At 46.4% G+C, this 20,068-nt stretch overlaps 1 protein-coding gene across 1 annotated transcript; it reads left to right on the top strand.

Moving 5' to 3' along the window:
• The first annotated feature begins 466 nt into the window (after positions 1-466).
• On the top strand, positions 467-7,811 carry AHSG (alpha 2-HS glycoprotein). The gene is made up of 7 exons (XM_066347368.1): positions 467-770; positions 3,059-3,169; positions 3,525-3,609; positions 3,948-4,111; positions 5,299-5,400; positions 6,417-6,500; positions 7,114-7,811. The coding sequence occupies exons 1-7, from the start codon at positions 558-560 to the stop codon at positions 7,423-7,425; spliced, it is 1,071 nt and encodes a 356-aa protein (XP_066203465.1). The 5' UTR covers positions 467-557; the 3' UTR covers positions 7,426-7,811.
• Positions 7,812-20,068: the final 12,257 nt, after the last annotated feature.

Here is a 20,068-nt window from a genome sequence, read left to right as displayed (position 1 = left end):
CCTCAGCCTCCCGTCCGTGCACACCTCGTCCCCTCAGCCTCCCGTCCGTGCACACCTCGTCCCCTCGCCTCCCGTCCGTGCACACCTCGTCCCCTCGCCTCCCGTCCATGCACACCTCGTCCCCTCGCCTCCCGTCCATGCACACCTCGTCCCCTCAGCCTCCCGTCCATGCACACCTCGTCCCCTCAGCCTCCCGTCCATGCACACCTCGTCCCCTCAGCCTCCTCTCTTTGCTGCCTTATCATGTTCCCAGCCGACTTGGGAGCATCTCCCCCACCTGCCTCCACCACCCCATCCCCACAGGCATTGATCTGGCAGCTTCCTTGGGGGCCAGCAATGTCCTAACCTGTTTGTTTTTCCAGGGCTGATGTTTGCAAAAATTTTCTTGGAACCACAACAGAAATCATCCCACATCCTTATGCAATTCCTCCGGGAGGCTTGGACAGATAAATAAAGCCCTCTGCCCCTCCTTTGGTCTACCTTTCCTGGCAGAGCACCTGTGTTTCTCCTGACACCTCCAGCCCCTGCCCACCAGTCAGGGCCTCTCTGGAGCAGCCATGAAGTCCCTGGTCCTGGTCCTCTGCCTTGCTCAGCTCTGGGGCTGCCATTCCGCCCCTCTGACCCTGGGGCTGGGTTATAGAGAACTGAACTGTGATGACCCAGAAACAGAGCAAGCAGCCCTGGTAGCCGTGGACTACATCAATAAGAACCTTCTTCGGGGCTACAAGCACACCTTGAACCAGATTGACAAAGTGAAGGTGTGGCCTCGGGTGAGTGAACCTGCTGTATATGAGCTGAGAGAACTGGTTTGTGGAGTTTAACTGGCTATCTCAAAAGATTACGGACTTCCAGCACAAATGAAACTGCAGAGGGATAAACTGATTTTTTCCTAGGAGGGAAGGAGGGGGGCAGTGTAAGGCAAGAGAGGACACATCCTGTTCTGTCGCCATGGTTCTCAAGGAAAGTGCCGGGAGGTAGGGAGATTTGTAGGAGGAAAAAGGCTATTTTGAAGATCAAAGGTAGAAAGTCTGGCTTGCTAACAGAAACAACAACAAAAACAGTATGCAAGAGACTGAATACTAGTTGCCAAGTTAACACTGGCTGGAAATCACTCATCTTTCTCTGCTTCTATTTCTTTGAATGAAGACAGAGTGAATAAAATTTGATAACTTACCCACTACCTGCCGGGCTCTTTCACATATATTATCTCCTTAACTCCCCCCGCCCCCCAGTTCTGTGTGGTAGATATGGTCTTTACCTTACATAAGCAGAAACAGAGGACCTGACAAATCAGGCTTTATTTTTCCCATGCTCATACAATTGGTCGGCATCGGTCTGGGATTCAATTCCAGACCCGTGTTCCTTCCTCTACACAAGCTGCCTCCTAGACCCCACATTCCAGAGAGAAGTCTTGGTATGAATGAGATTTACCTCCTTACATACTAGACAAGAAACCAATGCAGTCAGTGACAATAAAGATCAAGCTAGAAAACATACCTTGGGGATCAGCTGAGAGACTTGGAAAGGTGGGGGAAAAGCAGCTGTCTACTTGTATATCTGATGAGGAAAAATCTTTTCAGCAAATGTTGATTACAATCCTTCTGCGGACAAGAACCAGTGCCAGGTGCTATATGAAATTGAACAATATGAAATTGCCATTTTTGTATATTAAAAGCAGTCAAATATTGCCATTTTAATAGTTCAACCCAATAGAAAGGTGAGAAAAGGCCTAATTAGTGCACATAAGAGGTTCATAATCTAAGAAGGAAAAGAAACTTCAGGATGCCCGGACTAACATCTGATCTCCTAATGGGACAAAATATCTAAAATCAGGAATGTCCCAGATGAATGTTAGGAGCTCTGCAACTATACTGATGTACAGAGGAAACACTGACTAGTTTAGGGGGAATAACACATAATGTGCATATATGAGGGAAACTTAATAAACAGATACTGTGGTCTTCACTAGAGACAGAGATTGCAAGTTACGTTCCTTGAGAAGCCCAGGAGTGCATGGCTCCTGTTCCCTGCAGCAATGCATGTTTTCAGGAAGTTAACTTGGGCACATCTGCACATCACAAACCATGGGCTTCCTCCAGGAGAGGAGATGCCAAGGCCTCAGGTACTAGTGAGGAAGGCAGAACAGAAATGAGAGGCAAGAAGAACTGGGGTGAAATTTTTAAAAATGGGGCAACCTCATACCTTCCTAATTTTCCAGGCTTTGAAGAAAGGATACAGAAACAGATGAACTGGCAAGAGCAGTTCCAAGGAGTGATACAAGTTCCCCTATCACTGCCTCTCCCACAACTCCTTCTGGTCTATGCTAGTGACTTACCATATTTGTCCATGAATAAGATGCTCCCATGTATAAGGTGCACCTTAATTTTGGGGCCCAAAATTTGAAAAAAAAATGTATTACATAAAGTTATTGAACTCAAGTTTTATTCATCATAAAATCATACAATTCCTCTTCACTGTCAAAACTCCCATTGATTAGCTTGTCCTCATCTATGTCCTATGACAAATCACTGTCTTCAACAATGAGTGCAGAAAATGCAAATTAAAAAACTACAACCACTGTATAAAATGCACCCAGTTTTTAGACCCCAAAATTTTGGGGTAAAGGTTGCATCTTATACATGGGGGAAATACGGTACTTCTTCCTCGGTGTCAGAGAGGGGCACCTCTTCCCCCTCACGGGCAGCAACTTTGCATCAGGCATTTTACAAACCAAAGACAAAAGTCAAAGACTTGTCCTTTAGGAAGGATAAGGAACTGGGGAAGAAAGGAGAGTAGATGATGAGAGTCATTGCCCGATTCTTCCTGGTAAACATACTTGAGCACCTGCCCAGACAACAGAGGAGCACCAGGAAAGCCTGTTGTGGTCCTGTCCGTAAGGCAGGTCAGAGCTGAGTGGAAATGAAGACTCGGAGTAGGAATGACTTCTGTCACCTCTTCAACAGGGTGTGGGTTCAAGACCAGAGGGGGCTCACACTTTGGCCTGATGAACAGGAACAGGGCAACAGGCCGCTCACCTCTTTATCCTATGTCTCCACAGCGGCCCATGGGAGAGGTGTTTGAGCTTGAAATAGACACGCTGGAAACTACCTGCCACGTAATGGACCCCACCCCCGCGGGCAACTGCTCTGTGAGGCAGCTGACGCAGCACGTGAGTGGCACTCTTAGGGTGACGTGAGAGCGATGGCCAGCCAGTTCCACGTGGCTCTGCGCAGAGCAGGCCCGTTTACCCAGCTGCCCAGCCCCCCCTCATGGCTAGCCAGTATGCAGTTTCTAAAACTGCCATTTGAAGCCACCTTCCCTGGAGCTGATCTTTGCAACAGTTCAACTTTCTCATTGTAGCTCTCCCTGCTGCCAGAGAATGTCATGTGTCGATTATCACCCAGTGAAAGTGGCTTTGTGAGGCTCACCTTTGACAGCCATGCCAGAGGGACCCACCCCTCCCTGAGTAGGAATTGAAAAGCCAGCCCCTCTCCAAGGCCCTCATTGTGGGTTTATTTCTCTAGGCTGTGGAAGGAGACTGTGATTTCCACGTGCTGAAACAGGACGGCCAATTTTCCGTGTTGTTTGCAAAATGTGATTCCAGTCCAGGTAGAGATGATTTATCTAATTTTGTTTGACCTTGTAGAGAGGGTGAGAAAGGAACCGATATTGCTATCAATGTGAGTAGCTCTAGCCACTCTGTTGGTGAGGAAAGGGAGAAGCCAGATGTCCTGGTTCTGGGACTGTAGGAAACTATTCTCAATGGAGGTGAAAACCGCCCCTTGCTGAGAGGGGCTCTACAGAAATGTCAGCACGACAGGAGCCACCTGAAAGGTTAGGAAGAAGCTGGGAAAATGCCTGAAGCCATTTGGATCATGTCTTAGCAGAGCTGGGGTGAATGCGGCGAAGAATTACAGTCCCCAACCGGTTCTTCTCTCTGTGCGTAGACTCGGCCGAGGACGTGCGGAAGGTGTGCCCAACCTGCCCCCTACTGGCTCCCCTGAACGATACCAGGGTGGTGCACGCTGTAGACGCTGCACTGACCGCTTTCAATGGTCACAAGAACGGCTCCTATTTTCAGCTTGTGGAAGTTTCCCGGGCTCAACTTGTGGTAAGACTGAAAACTATTGACAAATTGGGCGGTTTGGTGGCACTTCAGGATCGCACGTGAAAGAGCAGTGAGGGACAGAACGGGTGCAGGGGCAGCAAGGGGAAGGCAAGGAGGGTGGTAGACAAAAAGGGAATAAAAATTCTGGAGGGTAAAAGGACCCTGAGTGTCACTTGAGCCAAAAGAATCCTGACTGCCTCTCCATACTGAGCCTCTCCAACCAAACATCCTGGGGCTGTCTGTCCCAGTTCCTCAGTCTAGTTAGCACTAGGGCTTCCCGTTCAGTGTGTGTGTGTGGGGGGGGGGGGGTAAGTTTCCACATTATCCAGAAGTACTCGCCAGAAATTCAGGCGTCTCCACAGCTTTATCATCCATCACCACTGACCATCTGCAGCACTCTTTACACCCGCCTACTCACACAGATAGGCATATGTGGCAGAATCCTAAATTGCCTTTTGAATCACTGGGAAAAAAAATCTAATTATACTGTGGATAGGTTAGCACATTTGAATGCAACAGAATTCTAATATTTAAGAAAACTGACATTCTGGATACAAACCATGGCATAGTGAACAGCACTGTATAGGTGATAATTCTATTAACCAGAATATGCGCTTCTCAGAGCACTCCCTCCCCTAGACTGTACCAAATAACAGATGTTTTATAATTGTAAGTGTCCGTATGCTCCATAAGTATCTTTCATACTTTCATTTCTGTTTTTCATTTGATCCTGCTCTATACAATTTGTGGGGGGAGAAGTATTAATTAATCTCTTTACTTTCCTGCCCCATCTTGGAATAACCTGAACCTTGGGTCTCAAGGTACAGCCCCAAGGTGGGAGGCTGGGGTGGGAGAGCGGGGAGGTCCTCACTCAGGCCAGTGTGAGGGTGGCTGGCCTCTGGGTTCCTGTTTCCTATTTGAAAAGCCACCCTGCTCTGAAGGATGGGCTATGGATTCCTGCACCTGCTTTGGGGGAGACCCCTCCCCGACCTCTGTATACAAGCACTTCAGTAGAACACAAGGTTAACCCATAGCGGCCATGTTTTCTGGCTACTCACTGTGGTCTGTGAAGGGTGCTCCCTGGAGTGTGGAGTGCCATAGCCCTTGCTACTTCCCTCCAGCCTCTCTTTCCCTGCCTTTTTCATGCTAAGTCGTGTTGCCTCATGAGCACTTGCATTTATTTTCATCAGCCTTTGCCAGCTTCAACTTACGTGGAGTTTGCAGTGGTTGCCACTGACTGTGTTGCTAATGTGGTCACAGACCCAGCCAAGTGTAACTTGCCAGCGGAAAAGGTGAGTGAGCCAGGGCCTGGGGACAGCACATCTGGTTGTAGAACAGAACATCCTTAGAGCAAGCTAGTATCTTGGGGCTATGAAAGGAGATCGCAGTGTAAAAACACCTACTCCCAGTGGGGCTGGGCCATGCCAGCCTTTCCTCTGGGGTGTCACCTCTTCCCTTTAAGGCTTGTCCCTAAATCATCTCACCTACTAGAGGTCCCTGGAATTAGGAAAAAGACAGAGACTGTTCTTAACCAAGCCAAGTCATGCCTGGTTATTGGGACTGTGAAGTGCGGATTTTCTCAATATATTTCTTTTCAAGTCCTTGAGCCAATAATGTTCACTTCTAGGAATTTAGCCTAAAAAGATCATCATAGATGTTTGACAGAAATATATCTATATACACATGAAACTAATGCAAATTAATATTGAATGCAAACCGTAATTGAAAAAGAAAAAAAAATAATAAATAAAAATAAAATAAAATTGTTTTATAATTTAAAAATGTATTTATAAAGATGATTTATCATAGATATAAAATGACCCCCAATGTCTAACAAGAGAGCATCATTGAATAAAATAAGGCACATCAATAAATAGAAAATTATACAGACACTAAAAATTGTTTGCAAAGAATGATGTAAGAAAATGCTCTCATATTACACAGAATACAAAATAGAATAGTCACAATGATCCCAATTTTTATATGATATTTAACAGTATTTAAAAATGAGGAAGAAATATATGGATGTTAATGGAAGCTCTCCTGGGTTACCACCATTTGGAGGATTATGGGTGACTTCTCCCACTCTCAAAGCATTTCTGTATTAACCACATTCTAGGTAGAATTACTTTTGATATATCTTCTGTAAGCAGAAACTATAAACTTTATAAAAAGATTTTTAAAAGGGAATTAAGAATTCAAGTTGTTTTTTCTCTTTGACGGTGTATCACTGAAACTGGGCGTGGGGGGGGGGGCGCTATACAGTACTACTGAACCAGCTTAAATAACTCCTGTCTTTCTGGGACAGCAATATGGCTTCTGTAAGGCGACACTCACCGAGAAGGTTGGAGGGGAAGATGTTGCCGTGACCTGCACAGTGTTCCAAACACAGGTAACTGTGTCCTGGGTACACTTACCCTCATCTTCAGAATACAATGACCCCTTGACATGTATGCAGTGTGTTAGTAATTATGGGGCCTTTGCTACCCTGTCCCTCTGAGCCCCACAATGACAACTAGCACCAGGTTTGTAGAACCATCAACCACTGGAAGGATATTTCCGCCATTCCTTCCTTTCCCGTGAGCTGGTGCCCACAGGACAGAGCCACTTTTTATTTGCGGGGGTGGGAGGGTTTTCTCAGTTGCAGAGACTAGTGGCCAAATCTGCCCAGCAGCTCCCAGTGGCTGCAGGTGACACTGCTGGGGAAGGTTAGCCACCAGGTGGGGTGCTTTTGCTCCTGGGACATGTATAAGTTCACAATCCCCAGGACAATAGGCGAGAAGGGGCTACCCAAAGCCAGTTACACTCCTCTGCAGCTCTGACAACAGTCCTTTGCACCTTGGTAGTTCTTTTTTGCTAGATTCCTTGCAAATAAAAATTATTACTGTGAGAGAATTGAGTGGGGTTCCACTCAGAAGCCTGGGGGTAGGCCCTGTCTGAGAGGAGGGATATAACTCGCTGACCCAAGGAAATGATTCTCTCTCCAACCTGTGTCACCACCACAGCCTCAACCAGACAACACCAATGCACCCAACCCTGTGGCGGCCTCAGCTGAGCCTGCGCCTCCTGCTAACCCACCCCCAGCTGCTGTGGTGGTGGGACCTCTGGTGGTGGCAGCTCCCCCTCAATCCCAGCCGGTGCACCGGACACACTATGACCTTCGCCATTCCTTCACGGGTGTGGCCTCAGTGGAGTCGGCCTCAGGAGAAGCATTCCAAGTGGGGAAATCACCTGTGGTGGTGCAGCCTAGCTTGGCTGCTGCTGCCGGTCCAGTGATCCGCCCTTGCCCAGGGAGAGTCAGACACTTCAAGATCTAGAGGAAAGTCAGAGATGAGAAGGATTGGCAGAGAGAACATAGCCACCATTTCGTCCAAGCCTGAGGAGGGGTGGGGCCTTGTCTGCAATCAAAGCAAGTGCTACACGTGGTCTAGATTAATATCAAGCCTTGAATCCCAACTTATCTTCATTCTTCAGAAAACAGAAACAGAGGGGTGATGATTATGTCTGATGAAAAGAGTAAGGCTGGCAACTTGATTGCCATTGTTTTGATGCTAAGCCACCACCATCGTGTTCTCCGCCTTCTTTGACCTCACAAAAACAATTGGAACTGTGACTTTGAAAGGTGCTCTTGTCAAGCTTATATCTGCTTGTTAATAAAAGTGTCTGAAGGATCTTCCTTAATAAAGAAGGTTCTAAGCTGAAATGTAGTCATGATTATTGCCCACCTCCTCCAAGCTCATGTGTGTGGCCTGTCTTCTAACAGCCACACCGCAAGTGTCCCTAAGCAAAAATCAAAGTGAAAATAGAGACAAAATAGGGAAAAATCTGCTTTATTAATACACATAGAGAAAAGTAAGACTAGAATCTGCTCAAAACCCATGGGAGATGCCCATTTCCTTATGAGAAAATAATTCTTTTCATTTCATAAAAGGTCAAAATATTGTTAAAGAAGAACCAAGTGCCTGAACTTTGTATTGACAAACCAACAATTGTTTTCCCCAATACTCAGGGAAGGAGAGATTGGTAATTAACACAAGAACTTCACTTAAATTATATAATTTATTATATATGTTTAAAATAAGTGTTCGCCCTGGCCGGTTGGCTCAGCGGTAGAGCATTGGCCTGGCGTGCGGGGGTCCCGGGTTCGATTCCCGGCCAGGGCACATAGGAGAAGCGCCCATTTGCTTCTCCACCCCCACCCCCTCCTTCCTCTCTGTCTCTCTCTTCCCCTCCCACAGCCAAGGCTCCATGGGAGCAAAGATGGCCCAGGCGCTGGGGATGGCTCCTTGGCCTCTGCCCCAGGCGCTAGAGTGGCTCTGGTCGCGGCAGAGCGACGCCCCGGAGGGGCAGAGCATCACCCCCTGGTGGGCAGAGCATCGCCCCTGGTGGGCGTGCCGGGTGGATCCCGGTCGGGCGCATGCGGGAATCTGTCTGACTGTCTCTCCCCGTTTCCAGCTTCAGAAAAATACAAATAAAATAAAATAAAATAAGTGTTCATTGTACTGTATACACTTCATGTTATGATACAGGATTGGTCTTCCTAGCCAATCCATGTTAAAGCTTCAAGTGAAAACTCAGGTTTACAGTCTGAATAGAAGAGGAATACCTGAACAGGTAAGTCTAGCAGACATTTGTAGACACTGTTCACATGCTCAGATAACATAAAGGAATAAAGAGTTCCTACTATAGAATGGTGCCTAGACAATTTCAATTTTTGTCTGCTAGCATTAGGTTGTTCTGAGCAACCTAAGTGATGGCCCCTTCATATGGAATTTTAAAGGAGTGGGACTAACAACCAGTTGAGTGGCTTCACTTGAACCAAAAAGAGTGAACCAAACATTGACCTCACCTTATCGCTCCTGCTTGCCTAAAGGTTTTGCCATTATTCTGGTACCTAGAAATAATGCCAGGAAGGTGGGAGAACCACTAGGTATCTCAGAAGCCAGGGAAGACAAGGACGGTATGTCATCCTGGCTAAGTGCTGCAGATAGAGCAAGGAGAATGAGGACCAAGAAAAGGCCATGATTCGTTGACCTACTTTGAGGTCATGGTAACCACTGGCAGATGCAGTTCTACTAGAAGGGCTGGGTCAAAGGGCTAGTTGCAGAGGGTTTATGATAAGGAAATGATGGGGCACATGTAGTCTCTTCCAGCAGTTTGATGGTGGAGGGTGGGAGAAAAAAATGTCACTTAAAAGGATGGAAAGAAGGCTTTCTCAAGAAAGAAGAGTTTTGAGCCTATTTAGGGAAAAAGATTGAAAGAGATGGAAGAAGAAAGAAAGGAGATAATGGGGCAGGTTGCCAGGGGAGATATTTAGTGGCGAACTGGACATCAGAAGATTCGAGCAACTCTGTGAAGGATTCTAGTCCTTTCTTGAGGGAGCTTGCAAAAGGATCCTGAAGAATTGCGTTTCACCCAGTGCTGTCCTCACCTCAGTCCACCTTTGTGCACACAAGTGTGGCTGTGAGGGAGCACATGGAATATTAGCTACGATGTTTTCCATGGCAAGTGAGTGATAGATACCCAAAGTAGCTAAATAAAAAGGGAAATGTTATTGGCTTGTGTACTGAGAATTCAAGTGGATGAGTCCTACCGAAGGCACAGTCAGATCCAGGGGTTCTAAAGATGTCATATCTCCTATTCCCTCCCCTCCCCTTCCTTTTCTTCCCATCTCTCAGTAAGGATAACTGTTAGCAGTCTTGTGCCTACATAAGCATTAGTGCCTAAGCCTGAAGAAACAGTTGTGTCAGACAAGAAGGGCCAAGGAAGGAGCTATTCCAAGGGAAGAGCAGGCATGGAGGCCCAGAAGCAGGAAATAGGGTGATGTAGCCAAGGATGAGATAGGAATCTGGGCTGAAGCAAGCCAGAGCAGCGGAGGGGAGCTGTAGAGGATAAAACTGGAGATGTGGACAGGAGCCACGTCATGAGCAGCCTGAGGTCCCCAGAAGGAGATGCAATGCTATTTTCAGTGCAATGGGAAACCATTAAAGGTGGTGACATAATCTGACTTATTCTTATTTTTTATTTATTTTATTTCTTGATTTTAGAGAGAGAAGGAGAGAGCAAGAGAGAGAGAGAGAGAGAGAGAGAGAGAGAGAAACAGGAACATCGATCTGTTCCTGTACATGCCCTGATCAGGGATCAAACCAGCAACCTCTGGGCTTTGGGACAATGTTCTCACCAACAAAGCTATGCCACGAGGGCTGTAATCTGATTTATATTAAAAAAAATCACTCAGGCTTCATGGTTCTCAACCTGGGGATGGGTTGAGTTGTGGTGGGGCAGGATCATCTCCTCCTCAGAAAAATGTTTGGAAGTGGAGGCATTTACTTGGGATACTACTGGGCAGAGGCTAGGAATGCTAAACATTCTGAAATGAACGATGCAGCCTGACCAATGAAGTCCCATCAATGAACTATGACTAATAGATGCTCCAAATGCAATAGTATTCACCTGTTAGTTGCTGTAGGGAAAAAGGGGTAATCGTTGGGCAAGAGGAGCCACAAGATAGGAAGTGACTAGAGCTTTCTAGAGGAGAGATAAGTGTACCTTAGACCAAGGTGTTGGGCAGCAGATGTGGTAAAACAAAGATATGATTTGCAGGTAGAACTCCTAAGACCTGCTGATGGATTGGATGTGGGGGTGAGAAAGAGAGAGGTGAAGGATAACACTGGATTTGTGACTTGGCTAACTGGGTAGTAGATGATGGTGCCATTTCCTGAGACAGAGGAAGCAGTTCATTTCATTTGAGTTACTTCAACTCCTCCCTCCCTATCTTGAAATCATGTGGTTGATTATTTTATGTCAGGCTAACAGATACTTCTTAAGAAAACAGTGAATCTGACAGACCAGCATGATCTGGGCCAAGGTGCTTTAACTTCCATTTCTCATTGCCCTCATTATACCACCAGGTGCACATGACAGCCTGCAATGGCAGTAGGATTGAATGAGATGCTAGAAGGAGATGCTTGGAACTTTCTTGACACATTCTAGGTCCTCCTTCTTTCTGTCCTCTGAATTTGATTGTTGGGGACCAAATAAGGCAACAGGGTATTTTGCAGTTTGGACATCTAGGGGTCAGAGGTGTTGGGCCCAACCCCCCACCTCACCTGCCTAATTAAGTTAACAAAGGGCTGTGCTTCTCTGCTCCTTTTGCCCGCCCATGTTCCCTGGAAGAGACTGGAAGCTAGTTACTTCTTTGTTTAAAGTTAAGATGGTGGGGATTTTTCTGCACCTGGTGATTTTCTTGTGTTGCCTTGGAAATGTGATTGATTTGCTAATAGCCCACCTTGCTCAGAAAATAAAGATGGATGTCTTTCTGGGGGTGCCCATGACAGTAGTGACTGTTGGCAATGAGCTGTGGCATCCTCTCGAACCCATCCTGTATATATCTTTAAGTTTCTGTCTATTTTTCATTCAATTTCATACCATTTCCCGCTCCAGACCCTGGAATAGACTCGTCGCACTGGTTGCAGTATTTGGTGTCTTTAGAAGATCGTATTTTTTGACCTTCTCTTTAATGTGTACTCACTGCTTGGCAAGTCCATTTCCTATCATGATTTAAATTGTTAGTCTGACACAGATAACTTCCTACTTTACAGCTCCAGCTTGAGCCTCTCTTTTGAATTCCAACACTGCATTTCCAAATGTCTCCAGGATTTCCTTACTTGTATTTACCTAGAATAGTTTCTTATGTGATTTATTTATCTACTGTTTTAAAGTACCTGTACCTCAATTCCATGGGTTTATGTAGAAACACCAAGTCCATATGAATTTTGAAGAGTTTTATTAAAGGAGGAGATTTAGGCCCTGGCCGGTTGGCTCAGCGGTAGAGCGTCGGCCTGGCGTGTGGGGGACCCGGGTTCGATTCCCGGCCAGGGCACATAGGAGAAGTGCCCATTTGCTTCTCCACACCCCCTCCTTCCTCTCTGTCTCTCTCTTCCCCTCCTGCAGCCAAGGCTCCATTGGAGCAAGGATGGCCTGGGCGCTGGGGATGGCTCCTTGGCCTCTGCCCCAGGCGCTAGAGTGGCTCTGGTCGCGGCAGAGCGACCCCCCGGAGGGGCAGAGCATCGCCCCCTGGTGGGCGTGCCGGGTGGATCCTGGTCGGGCACATGCAGGAGTCTGTCTGGCTGTCTCTCCCCGTTTCCAGCTTCAGAAAAATGAAAAAATAAATAAATAAATAAAATAAAATAAAATAAAAAAAGGAGGAGATTTATTAAATATGCCGGCCGCATATGGCTGACATGGGGCATTTGCAAACCCAAATCATGTGTGAGCCCCGGGCCCAGCCCTTGCGGCAGGTTATATTGTTGTGAAGTACCTAAATCCATAAATTCGCGGGTGTTTGTAGAGGCACATAGTCCAAATAAGTTTTTTGAAAAGTTCTTTTAAAGGAGAGTAAATTTATTAAATATGCTGGCCGCATATGGCTGACACAGGGCAACAGACCCAAATTATGCAGCCCCCCAAAACAGTTCAGGGCTGTTTATATACTCCTAATTATACATGGGGGGGGGGGAAACCTGACATCACGGCATAAGTTTATACCTTTTTTTTTTTTTCTTTTGTTTTTTTCATTTTTCTGAAGCTGGAAACAGGGAGGCAGTCAGACAGACTCCCGCATGTGCCCGACCAGGATCCACCCAGTATGCCCACCGGGGGTGATGCTCTGCCCCTCTGGGGTGTCGCTCTGTTGCATCCAGAGCCATTCTAGCGCCTGAGGCAGAGGCCACAGAGCCATCCTCAGTGCCCGGGCCATCTTTGCTCCAATGGAGCCTCGGCTGCGGGAGGGGAAGAGAGAGACAGAGAGGAAGGAGGGGGGGAGGGGTGGAGAAGCAGATGGGAGCCTCTCCTGTGTGCCCTGGCCGGGAATCGAACCTTGGACTCCTGCATGCCAGGCCGACGCTCTACCACTGAGCCAACCGGCCAGGGCCATAAGTTTATACCTTTTGTTTAGAGTGTTAAGCCTAATCCGAGGGACTTGAAACATTGAAGACACGAACAAAATCTGTTGATTCCACACCAGAACTTTATTGTCTAGCTTGGCCAAGCAGCAGCAACTCCGACAGAAATCTGAGGGAGAGCGTGCCGGCCCTTTGTTCTACCTAGTTTTTATAGTTTTGTAAGTGGGAAGTACAGAAGCAAAAATTGTAATTAGGTGCCTTTTATCACTATTGGTTATAGTCATATGTCCTTTAGCATGATAGGACCATGTTCAATTTGCAAGCCATACATTATTTTGGAGAAAACAAAATTTACAAGTCAACACAATGGTAGAAAGATGTCTCTTTACCTATTAAAAGGCCTTCCTATATTCTCTGTTTATCCACCATCTCTCTGCCCAGAGTCTCACACATTAACCACATACATTCACATAGGAGAGGTAGTTTCTGTGGGGACAAATGCCCACAAATGGCTCATTGCTATAAGAAAAAGTTTATTTTGGCTTTTCTCTTCCTGCACCTGGCTAGCCATTCACCCCTTTCCCCACAGGTGTGGTGGAATGTCAGGGAATCCATGTTTTCCTTCCTTTTGCATTTACAATACAATGCCAAGAGCCATCCTGGTTTTAAGCCAATCACACAGTACAGAGATTATTCTCAAAATTTCTCTGCACACCTTAACCCAAATTAATAAAATGTTCTTCAAGCCTCTTAAAATATTAATATTAATTCTGCAGCTTTTGGTACTTATCAACACCTGCGGCTGAAGTGGCGCAATGGTTCCTCATAGAGATACACACATTAATTACATGCTTTCAGGAAGGGAGGGGTGGTTTCCATGGGAACAAATGCCTGCAAAATGATCTATCAGCCCAAGAAAAGATTTAATTCTTTTCTCCCTACACCTGGCTAGCCATTGACCCTTCCCCCATAGGTATGGGGGAAGGTCAGGGAATCCAAGTCTCCTTCCTCTTTCTGCATTTACAACACAATGCCATTTTATGCTAATCACACAAGCATAGAAATCACACTTACAAAATCCCTCTGCACACCTAGCCCAAATTAATAAAATGTTATTTAAATTTCCTAAAATATTAATATTAATTCTGTAGCTTTTGGCACTTTACAACAATACACATTTGTTCACACACATACAGATTGGCGGGAAAAGGAGGAGGAGGATGGGACATAATTCATTAGCAAGCTTACAAAATTTGTCTATAGGACTTATAAAAATATTTCTACACATTAAAACTTATAAGGTAATACAATAGAAAAATGTTATTTCATAGATTAAAAGATATTCCTAAATTTTCTAGTGTTCATTTGCCATTCCTTTGTTTAGAGATTACATTAATTACATGCTTTCAGGAGGGAGGGGTAGTTTCCAGGGCGCTAGGGGATAAGATGCCTGCAAATGGCTCATCAAATAAGGAAAGGTTTTTGTGGGTTTTTTGTTTTTTTATCTCTCCCTTCCTTACCTGGCTAACTATTTACCTGTTTGCTCACAGGTGTGGGGGAAGGATGAAAATCCAAATCTCCTTTCACTCTTCATTTACAATACAATGCTATCAGCCATCCTGAGTTGGTGCTAATCACACCTACAAAATCACATCTACAAAATCTCTCTGCATGCCTAGCCCAAATTAATAAAATGTGCTTTTAGCTTCCTAAACTATTAATATGAATTCTGTAGCTGTTTGGTACCTTACTACACTACGAGGTGCATGCTTGAAGACTGAGCATTCAAAATATACGTATTCTAGAAAAATTTCTTCCCAAGAATAAACATAAATTAGAGAGGATGAGTTATGGATTGCTTAAATTCACTGTGCTTTTATTGCACAGTTTTGCATTAATGCTGCTCTCTATTTTTTTTAGTCATTTTTAACATTTTTCAGAGTGCTCACTCCTAAATTAACAGTGTTGCATATGTCCCATTTGTAAGGTCGGTGGATAATGGGGAAGGTCACGTGGGGAACTCAGGCCCGGGAACTTTGGCTAGGACTGCCCACAACCAAGCGCGCCAAAAGAAACTTCCCAAGATCCCTTTGGAGAAGAGTGACACCTCCGTCAGCCAGTGAGATTTTACCACATCATATAAGCTCAACCACCCTAGGGACCCTTTAAATATCTCTCACGGGAGTCACCCTTTGCGACTTCCCTGGCCTCTGCCCCCGGGGCTAAGGAACCTCCTCGGACAGGATGCACTCTGTACTCAATAAAGCCTTTTATTATTCCACACTTCGTGGCTACAGCCCCTTTCTTCTTTCTCAGCAGGGAAAAATACCTTACATTTTGGTGCCGAAAACCCGGGAGGAGTTGAAGTCCGCAAAGACCACTCCTCTCCTCTTCCCCTTCAAGAAAGAACCAGGATCTCCGACCTTCCACCCACTTCGGTGCACGGTGCGGTAAGTCCCCTGCCTCTAGCCTTCCCCTCAGTTCTTTCCGCGCAGACTCCCTGTCCGAAACCGTAGCTACGTCAGGGACCTCTTTCCGTTCCGAGTGCGTGTGTGCCTGTGGAGACGTCCTGAGCACATCCACTTTCCCTATTCACCCATGGCCAGAGCTTGAGTTTTGGGATGCCAATTCTCAACTCTGACCACTCCGAGGACTGGGGGCAGCTGTGGGGGCATAGGAATCTCTCTCCCTAAGAAGAAGAAACTGTTCTTCTTCTCTGCTGTGGCCAGGCCACAGAACCCACTGGATTAGCCTCCTGAAGGGACTTTCAGCTTTAACACCCTCACCAATTTAACTATTGCCAAAAAAGCTGGGAGCTGGTTCGAGATCCCTTACATACAGGGCTTCTAGTTATTCACATGCCCGTCCTTAATCTCTGTGCCACCTGTTCCACCACGCAGGCCCTTTTTCTGGCCAGAGAAACCTCACCTAAAACCTCCACTCCTGATCTTTCCTTCTCCGTGGACTCCCAACTCTCTCCCCCTCCTGCCTGACCCCCGGGGGCACCTCTCTCTCAGGACTCCTCTCTGGTCCCTCTGCGGACCTCTTCGCTCGGGTCTCTTCCCTCCGAGAAACCCCTCTCCTCCCTTCACAAAATCCTGTTTCTTATTCACCACTACCATTCTCTCTTTTTCCTCCCCTGCTGGCCAGGGGCCCCTCCCTTCTCCACTGTGTTCTTAAACCCCTCCTCCGTCAGGCCATTCTCCGCCTACCATTGGCTCTTACACCGGTTTGTAGGACATCCAACCCCAATTTTCTTGCAGGAAGTTCTGGCCCTGTCCTGCCTCTAGCTCCAGCATTTCCTGTGGGATCTGGGTGCCAGGCTCCCCACGAGCCCCCCTCCTCTTGTTCTCAACCCCCAAACCCCTATCTGGGACCTGTGAACATGGCATTTAAAGTTTTTAATGGTCCCAACTAGTAAAAACAGGCCAAGGCTGTTTTCCAGGCCCACATGCAGCAGAAGGTGACTCTCCAAACTGAGGCTCTTGTGGCAACCCTGAGGCCAGCAGAGCAACAGGGGCAAGGTACAGGAATTGTCCAACCAAGTCCAAGCTGCAAAGAGAAATTTTACCAGCAGCTTGCTTTAAGTGTGACAAGCAGGACCACTGTGACCGACAGGGCCCCTGCCAGCGGCTGCCCGCTGAGCCCTGCCCTGACTGCAAGCAGTTTGGTTACTGGCGGAGCGATTGCCCCTTTGGGCAACAGGCTTTTCCTCAGCATCTCTATGTGGAGGACAAGCCGCCTGAATGGAAGGCCAAGCCAGCCAGGTGGGTGCATCACTCAAACTCCTAGGACATGGCCTGGACTCAGAGAACCCAGGGTGTGCTGCAACTAGTGGGTAAGTCCAACTCATTTCTTGTGGACATGGGAGCTGCCTTCTCTGTTTTGCCATCACACTCTGGACCTCTAGTTTCCTCACAGGTCTCAGTTATGGGAATGGATGGGACACCCCTTCTTTTCCTCTTTGCACACCACTCCTGACATGCAGTTATTCCTGCTTCGTACGCCATTCCTGGCATACAGTTTTGCCTCAAACTTGCTTCCATACAGGACCACTGGCAGTCAGAACCACTGGACCTGACCCATCTCCAGCTCACCAAAAGGCTGAACCCTGAAGATCCCCCTATTACTCCTCTTTTTAAAAAAAATCCTTACAGGACCGCATCTGCATCTGCGAAGTTTCTCAACTCACGGCCAAACAGATGTCCCTCCTGACACCCCTTAAAACAACCACCTTCCAATCTCCCCCTCCCCACAACACCCCTAATCAGCAGGAAGTAGCCAGATGAATAAACGTCGCCCCTATTCTATTTAACACAAAAGGTCAGAATGTAAGGTCGGTGGATAATGGGGAAAGGTCACGTGGGGAACTCAGGCCCGGGAACTTTGGCTAGGGCCGCCCACAACCAAGTGCACCAAAAAAAACTTCTCAGGAATCCTTTGGAAAAGAGCGACACCTCTGTCAGCCAGTGAGATTTCACCACGTCATATTAGCTCAACCACCCTAGGGACCCTTTAAATATCTCTCATGCGGGTCACCCTTTGCGACTTGCCTAGCCTCTGTCCCCGAGGCTAGGGAACCTCGTCGGACAGGATGTGCTCTGTACTCAATAAAGCCTTTTATTATTCCACACTTCATGGCTCTGGCCCCTTCCTTCCTTCTCGGTGGGGAAAAATACCTTACACCATTTACTTGCCTTCTTAGTGGATTTTTAATTACATCTAATTCATGTTCTAAGGTTGTTGAATCCCAGGTATATTATTAAATACATGTACCAATTAAAATATCTGATGGGTGTTAGGATAATACAAACATTAATTTCCCAATTAATCATTTTCATAAAATATCGCTAATGTTGACACACTCTTATCTCTGCATTGGTTTGGGGGATATTTTACCACCATCCCTGAAATGTTCATTCATCCCTGCCACTGGAATGTCCCTTCTCATTCTAGTCATTATGACTCTGACACCCCCAGGGACCCCCCCCCCATATTCACCAATAGCTTTAATGTCTTTCCTCACCAGCCCAGCCAACTTTCACACCCCTGCTGATGCCCCCCCAACATCTCTCCCTCATATTGCTTCCTCTACAGCAGGGGTCCCCAAACTTTTTACACAGGGGGCCAGTTCACTGTCCTTCAGACCGTTGGAGGGCCGGACTATAAAAAAAACTATGAACAAATCCCTATGAACACTGCACATATCTTATTTTAAAGTAAAAAAAACAAAATGGGAACAAATACATTTAAAATAAAGAACAAGTAAATTTAAATCAACAAACTGACCAGTATTTCAATGGGAACTATGGGCTTGCTTTTGGCTAATGAGATGGTCAATGTCCAGTTCCATATTTGTCACTGCTAGCCGTAACAAGTGATATGACACACTTCCAGAGTTGTGACGCATGTGTCCTGCATCACCAGAAGTAGTACTGTATGTGAGCGATGCTGCGCTTTGCGTTGCCACCACATACAGTACTTCCTGGGCATCCGCATCCTGTGCTCTCTCACTGACCACCAATGAAAGAGGTGCCCCTTCCGGAAGTGCGGCGGGGGTGGGTAAATGGCCTCTGGGGGCCACATGCGGCCCGCGGGTCATAGTTTGGGGACCCCTACTCTACAGTTTCTCTTTTTCTGCCACCCACTGTTCCCACCATCACACCCTCACAGAGCAGTTGTCCTCATCCTGATGGCAAACCTTGCTCTGCCTTGCCTGCATTTTTGTGCACCTCTCAGTCACCCTTCATCAGGTTAAGCTGGTTGTTCGGCCTCATTGAGGGCTTCAGTTCCTCTGTTTCTATGTATTAGTCCACCCGCCAATGCCTCCTAGTTTCACTTCCTTGTCTGTGAGCCCCAGGCCTACATCAGTCATTTCAATAGGACCCATACAAGCATCTTCTACAAGTCTTGACCTCTGTCTTCTGGACCACATGCCATTCCAAGGCCCAGCCCCAGCTGGACTTTTCCACTCTTGTTTATAGCCTGCTGAGTCCAGCTGAAGAGCCTCCCATAGCGCAGCTCCTAATACACAGGCAAATGTTGCTTCTCATCCTCAGCTGGGACTGCGAGGCTACCCACCTTCTCGCTCCTCACGTTTCCTCTATTTTCTATTCCACACAGTAGCTAATCCACATATCTGCCCCTCTCGAGTCCCTGAGCACAGTCCTACATCTTGGCCCTCAATAGATTGAAACTCCCAGTTTCTAAATAAAATAAATGTTCCCAGGTAAAAGTTCCCTTCTCTTCCCTCCAGCATATCTCCTGAGTTGCCAGTTGTTACCTCCTTTTTCTCTTGCTCAGATTAGATGTCTTTCTCTTCTCTCAAACTGTCCCCCCCAAAAAAAACATCCCACCTCCTCACTTTCCCTAATTACTTTGCCCTCCACAGCCTCCTTTCTACCCTCATATCAGCCTCACCTTTCCGCTGACCACAGATTTTCACATAATCCCCATCCTAAAATGTCACTCACCTGACCCTGCATCCCTTCCAAGCCATTACTCTATCCTCCCCTTTCCTTTACTATCAAACCTATCATCTTTTAAAAAATATTTACTTAATCTTTTTAAATGTTACATGCCCACTAAAGATAATTTGGAAAATATTAAAGAGCTGAAAGGAAAAAAATAAGTGCCTCCTATAGTCCGTCTTACGTCTCAGATATTCTATTAACATTTTTGTATTGTATTCATTCTACTTCCCAACCTTACTCCATAGAGGTGCTTTATGAAACAGTACAATTACCCTGTAGTTTCACAGTCTATTCAGCTATGAAACTTGTAACTTAACATTATAGCATCAACATAGGCCTCATAGGCCTGTCACTACATAGGCCTCACAAACATAATTTGTAACGACTAGTCAGTACTTCCGCAAATAGACCTACCATGGTTTACTTAACCATTCTCCTATTATTGGACATTTAGGGAGTTACCACCTTTTTACAGTTGTAAGAACAATGGCAATTGTTAGACACAAGACGACAGGCCCAAAATGGTGCTGGTTATGCTAAGTCCCATGTCACCAAACCAAGACAATTTAATTACAGTTACGGCT

This window comes from Saccopteryx leptura, chromosome 8, assembly GCF_036850995.1.
Source record: "Saccopteryx leptura isolate mSacLep1 chromosome 8, mSacLep1_pri_phased_curated, whole genome shotgun sequence".
Taxonomy (NCBI): domain Eukaryota; kingdom Metazoa; phylum Chordata; class Mammalia; order Chiroptera; family Emballonuridae; genus Saccopteryx; species Saccopteryx leptura.
Note: the sequence above shows the minus strand (reverse complement) of the source record. Positions and strands in the feature narration are given on the sequence as shown.